General features: G+C 35.4%; 1 protein-coding gene across 1 annotated transcript; it reads right to left on the bottom strand.

Annotated features, from left to right (window-relative positions):
• Positions 1-2,302: 2,302 nt before the first annotated feature.
• On the bottom strand, positions 2,303-3,241 carry LOC107695172 (lysophosphatidic acid receptor 4-like). Its single transcript, XM_016494990.1, has one exon. The coding sequence runs from the start codon at positions 3,239-3,241 to the stop codon at positions 2,318-2,320; it is 924 nt and encodes a 307-aa protein (XP_016350476.1). The 3' UTR covers positions 2,303-2,317.
• Between the last annotated feature and the right edge of the window lie 3,333 nt (positions 3,242-6,574).

Below are 6,574 nucleotides of genomic sequence, written 5' to 3'. Positions count from 1 at the left end.
AGCTTGTAACACTCCAAAGAGAAAGGAAAACTTGAAATCGCATCATATGACCCCTTTAATATAAAAAATATTTAAAAAAATAGCTAATGCGGCAACAATTAGTACACATGATAAAAGACACCATACATTTATTATTGTGATAAAGAAGTCAGTTTTAAACATCTTAGATTACACAACAAAAAAAAGTGCTTTGAAATCATCTATATCAACTATACAAAATAAGCAGATTTCTGTCATCTGACATTAATTTATTACAATTTATCACAACACTGGATAAACCACTGCAACGATATAATTGTAACTGTTTTATACAAAGAAACCACCTCAACTGTAAACATTTATGATAGCAAATGATGATGACAAAAAAGGGATATGCTAGTTTTCATCCAAAATATCTTCATGTTGTACGAAGCCAACATTACTTATATTTAAGCACAGCGTGTTCATCAAAGATGACCTCAGAGACATTCATGTTTACTAATTTAGACGGAACCAGACTCTTTTTAAATTTACATTTCTGTGGCTGTGACTGACATGCTTTAAAGACAGATGTACATAGAAGTTCCTCTGAAGTGTTCTTAGGGCAAAATGTTTTACTTTTAAGAATGCATTGAACGAGAGAAGTAGTTTTTGCACCTTGGTAACACAGGAAGTGGAAAAAAGCATAGCTTCAATGTGGTTTACTAGCCATCATCATAAAAATAAATAAGCAAATATACAACTAAAACATGTTTTATACATTATCAGCAAAAATATAACTTTTCTTTTTTTTTGGAGATATTCTGGAAAGTCTTTACACGAGGCTCCAACACAGATAAGACTCAAATTACATTTCAAGTACCTTTCACTGTAAAAAAATTAATCTGTAGTTTTTACAAAATAATTTTGGCAGCTGTGGTTGCCAGAGTACTTTTGTAAAAAAAACAAAAAAAACCCAGAAAAACTGTAAAAACATGTACAGAACTGTAAATTTTACAGTATAAAACTGTAATTTACAAACAAGAAAATTTGAGTGTAAACTAGTGAATTCAACATTGCACACTGCTACTAAAATCTGTTTTGCATCTTTAACATAAATTGACAACCACCATAATAACGCAGGTGGTAAATGAGACAGCAATATGAAGAATCAGTTCATCACAAGTAGCTTTTCCACAATCTGAAGTATATACTAATATATAGAAGGCACACATTCACACTATAAACATTCATTAAACAACAGATGTAACATAAACCCACATGTACATAACAAACATGACAGCTATTAAGAAACATGATTATTTAAACAAAATACTTTCAAATGTGGAGCGTCAACGCAGGGAATTCTGGGAATATCAGTTTACAGTTTTTTACTGTACATTATACGTTGATTTGTTCTATTTTTACTTCTTAATTTTTTTTTACAATTAACAGCATTTTACTGTAAAATTACATTAAATGTCTGGTTAGATCTTTTACAATTTTCCCCTGTACATAGTACGGGAACTTACTGTTAACCTATTACGTTTTTTTCCATAGCATTTTTACAATATTTCACGGTTAAAATTACACTAATTTTTTTACAGTGTATAGGGCAGTTAAAAAAATAATGAAATTACAGATTAATACGTTTAATCACAATATGTGACTCTTACCAATCAGGTAAAAAAAAACAGTGCAAATTTTGAGATTTAAATGGGACATTTAAATAAAATATCCAACCAACTTTGCCGTTTCACCTGCTCAGGATCATTTTTAGTGGATGAATGAAATAAGTTCTCAAGTTCACACAGGTGTTCTGGAAGATTAACCACAGTTTATCACAATAACATGTTCCACCAACATTTGATAATCATAAAGTGTTCAGATACGTTTTGAACACTAACTATATTATGTGCAAAGTGTCCAAATACTTTGCATATTGCCCAATTTCCTTCTATCTTGGCCAGTGTATCGAGGGACCTGTTGATGGTGCAAAAAAAAAATCAAGAATTATTGCCTCCACCCGAGGAACTTTCGCGATGGAAATAATATAACGTCGGAGGAAAAACTATAGTGGTGAATACAGTATAATTGGACATTTTACCCAATCATCTCAATGGCAAAAAGTGCCCAATTTACCTGAATTCAGTTTAATTGAATAATTTTGCAAGCAAACGCTAATTTTCTCAAGCGAACGCAATACTTTTTTTGTTGTTGTTGTTTTTTTTGCGAGAGAAGTTTTGCCAGAGAACGAAAAACACTGTAATATAGTTTTCCTTCCTTCTCACACTTGTATCCATCGCCATGTCCCATTGGGGGCTCCTTAGTATTGTTCATCCTAACTGTTCTCAGCTTGTCAAAACCTTTTCATCGACCTGCTGAGGGAATGAGTGCCTACATCCGTCTGCCTTTTACCCTTGTCCTGCCAGAACGAGTCCAGAGAGAAGTAGTAGATGAGCGGATCCAGACAGCAGTTGACACTCGCCAGGCATACGAGCGCTCGTAAAACCTTGCTGTTGTTCTTATTGTACCGCAAGAGTTGTAAAGTAAACGGCAGGAAAAATATTATAAACACCAACATGTTGACTACAAAAATCAGTATCACGTTCATTTTGTTGTTCACCTTGGCCGCGCCAGCGCTGGGACGCTTCCTCAGCACGATTATGACCACGACCGTGGAGACGATATTGACCAGCAGGAGTATTAATAAAAATATCGCCTGTGAGAGCGGGATGACTGATGAGTCTTCGGGGTGCGTTTGAGCCTCAAAGCACGGTATGCTGGAACAATGTTTCAGGGAGCTGTAGAGTTTTATATTCTCTGGGATGCAAAGGCTGGAGATGAGGATCCACACGACCGCGCAGCACTTAAAGGCGCACGCGGAGGTTCTCAGAGAGCGGGAGCGCAGAGGGAAGACCAGGGCGATCATCCGGTCCACGCTGATTAAAGTGATGAAGATACCGCTCGTCCTGATGTTGACGCGAAACATAATGATGGCAGCGGTGCATGTGGCCGCTCCAAACGGCCACCGGAGCGTTGCGTAAAAGTAGACGCGCAACGGCAGGGAGAGCGCGAGGAGCAGGTCGGACACGGCGAGGTTCACCATGAGCACGGCGCACGGTGACCGGCACCCGTGACTGCGCAGCAGGATCCACAGGGAGAACGTGTTGAGCGGTAGACCCACGGCCAGAACCAGTCCATACACCACGGTCGACGCCACGAACCGGTTCGAAGGTCCGAGATCAGGGGATATGCACGAGTCAGTCAAGTTCGCAGACATGTTCATGTTTCAGAGGAGAACGGCTTACGAAATCAGAACGCTTAGGTCGAAGTTGGCCGATTGACCTCTGGGTGGATTTTACAGTGGTTTTGAGGGAACCCGGCGAGCAATGGAACGCCTAAAGGGGAATGATGTAGATTAAGATGAGGGGGTTTCTCCGCCTCTTCAGCTGAGCTTGTCCTATTTCTCACGGTAGGTTGATTTTTAATGTCAAATTTGATTGACTACAAAAACGTCCACTTTCAGTGCCCAGATTTTTTTTTTACGGTTCTCTGACCTCATTTTGACCTTTTGGGACATGTTGTCACACTATGGTGTAAGATATGTCACACTCAGAACCTGCCATTAAACAGGTAGGCTATTATATGCTTGAAGAAAAAAATTGACAGTAAAAGAATAATGGACGAGCGATATAAGGTGACATTTTGGACAACAAATATTTCAAATAAAACTATAAATATAGTGGTTAATAAATTGTAGATTTATATCAACTTTACAAATGCAGTATTTGTTGTAAATTATTCTTAAATAATGATTCTCATAACTGTAGTACATGTAGTTTTTAATTTTTATAGTTTTTAATAATTTGTATTACTGTAAAAATTGTTTTGTTTTGTATTAAAATCCATTCATTTTTAATTGCATTTAAGGCAGTACAAGAAGTTTTATTTATTTTTATTAAAGGGGTCATGATGCGATTTCAAGTTTTCCTTTCTCTTTGGAGTGTTACAAGCTGATTGTGCATAGATAAGATCCCTGAAGTTGCAAAGACTAAAGTCTCAAAACCAAAGAGATATTCTTTATCAAAGTTAAGACTCTGCCACGCCCCCCTAAAACGGCTCGTTCTAACACACCCCCACATATCTACCTCACTATGTGGAAATATTAGCATGTCAACATATTCTGTTACACCAAATACACAAAATAATGATCTTTAAAAAAGCATCATATGACCCCTTTAATGTATTAATTGTTTTTTTTTATTAATGAATGTATGTATGTGTAAAAATTGACCTGGATAAAGTGGTGTATGTTTGATATTTACAACTTGATATTTAAGTAGAATAAATTTTCAACCTTTAAGAGAATGCATGGCAGTGTGGTTATATTGTATTCATACAAAACTACTGGAGAAACCATTTTGGGCTGAGAGTGCGCTTGTGATGTTTATCTGCTTGAACACGTTACCACAACTAAAATGTATTCTCATGGTTTATATTTTACAGGTTGATTTCATGTAGCAGCACTGGCAATCATCTTGAGAAAGCTGAAATGAATATGCCTCAAATGGTGCACACATTTTAATACAGTCTTATTTATTGCAATAAATAACATGAATATCACACAGACAAAGGAAGATGGAGACAACAGTACATCAGAAGTACCTGCAACTGCTTCATGAGGAACCACAAAAACTGTAGCTGAAGCTAAAATACTCTTCATTTATAACAGATAATTAGAGTCAAGCTAAACTTTTATAAAATCACACAGCTACATTAATGCAGCATTATGTTTTTAATTATAAAACACATGGAAATATATCTATAAGCAGAGCAACATTTATCTGTTGCAAAAATGAAATACTTTCAGTCAAGGTTATGACGTTAAAATTGATTTGACATTGAAAAGTTGAAATAGAGCATTTCGTCACACTTCCCTGCTATAAAACAAGACACTCCCTGTCAACTGCATTTAAAGGCACACTATGTAAGATTTTTTTATTCAAATAGCCAAAAACCACTAGAACAGTGTTATATATTTTGCTGACTTGTGTTCTTACATTATCCCAAATATTTCGAAGAATGTTTAAATCCAGAGAAATAAGCAATTTTAACTAGTGACACGAAGTGTGTCCATAGTGTCATTGTGTCGCCTGCCAATGACGTCATAACCCCTTGATTTCCGGTTTTGTTTTGTAGAAAATATGGAAACACCAAAGACGCTTTAATATGTTGTGCGTTTTAATAGGCCGGTGACGACCGCACAGAGTAGCATTATAACAGAACTTTCAAATGTATCTGATAAAACAGCGCTGCTTTACCCCACATACGCACGACCGGAAGGAGCGGAAGTGGTCGACTGTGGCATAATAAAAGCTCCGCTGCTTTCGAGCCATGTGTCACACTCGTTCAGCGGCCTCGTTTCGCTTCGACGGCTTTCAGCCTCACCCTGCTTCATTCTACTACATTAATAAATCATTAGCTCATCCATGAACATGATTTCTGCCCAAGCCCCGTCGGATTGCATCGGCTGTGGGGATGAAGACCACAATTCCCATGATTGCACACTAAGTCATAGCGTCATCAAACTATGCCTTTGTTTCTTTGTTTATTTTGAATACACATATTGTGCCTTTAACCTTTACTCTCTCATAACACATTTCACACACAGATGCATCTGCTTCAGAACAGGAACCTGACATCAACTTAAACTTTCTTCTGTGGTTAAAGTTAAACATGAACACTTTCACTGAACTCACTTATTGTGACCTATAAACCTCCTGTTGACTGACAGGCTTTACCACAATAAAATGTGAAATTGGAAGTGCGTCCTCTGCTGGTGAGATGAGGAATACGGGCGTTGGAACCAAACAAATCATGAAAACACTGTCATTCCTAACACCAAAAACGGGCTTCAAAATATTGTCTTTGATTAAATCAGGTAAAAAATAATTAATTATTTTGCACAAATAAAATGTAATCTACAATTATGACTCTATTAGGATTTTTATTTGCATTCTGACATTATTTTCATAATTAAGCTCATTTTACCACTCAATTACCACTACTGTAATGCATCAGTCTTTTATTAATTATTCTTAAATGATGATTCTCATCACGGTAATACAATTTTTATTCATCTGTATTACTGTAGAAATTAAACTAAAATCAATTATTTTTTAATAAATTAAAGGCAGTAAAACATCAATATAAATAACTTGATTATTTTTCTCTTCTCTTATTTTGTTCTAGAATAATTATTAATTATTCTATTCTATTATTTCTAGTAATTTTAATGTTACAGTAATGAGAATGAGACATTATTTTGCATTTCAGTAATGAGGACATTTATATATTTTTTATTTGTTTTACTGCCTTTATTCAAAATTAATTGTTTTTAATTTACAAACAGTATTTTTACAGTAATGCTGGTGAATAAAAATGACATGTATTACAGTGATGAAAATCATAATTCAAGAACAATTAAGAAGGTAAAAAATAATTAAGGTGGTAAAATTAACTTAAATGTCTTTAAATAATGTCACAATGCAAAAAATTAAGGTTTCCAAAATATACTTTCATTCTTTCTTTTGATTTTTTTTGGAGAAAAATC

This window comes from Sinocyclocheilus anshuiensis, unplaced genomic scaffold, assembly GCF_001515605.1.
Source record: "Sinocyclocheilus anshuiensis isolate Anshui unplaced genomic scaffold, SAMN03320099.WGS_v1.1 scaffold550, whole genome shotgun sequence".
NCBI lineage: Eukaryota > Metazoa > Chordata > Actinopteri > Cypriniformes > Cyprinidae > Sinocyclocheilus > Sinocyclocheilus anshuiensis.
Note: the sequence above shows the minus strand (reverse complement) of the source record. Positions and strands in the feature narration are given on the sequence as shown.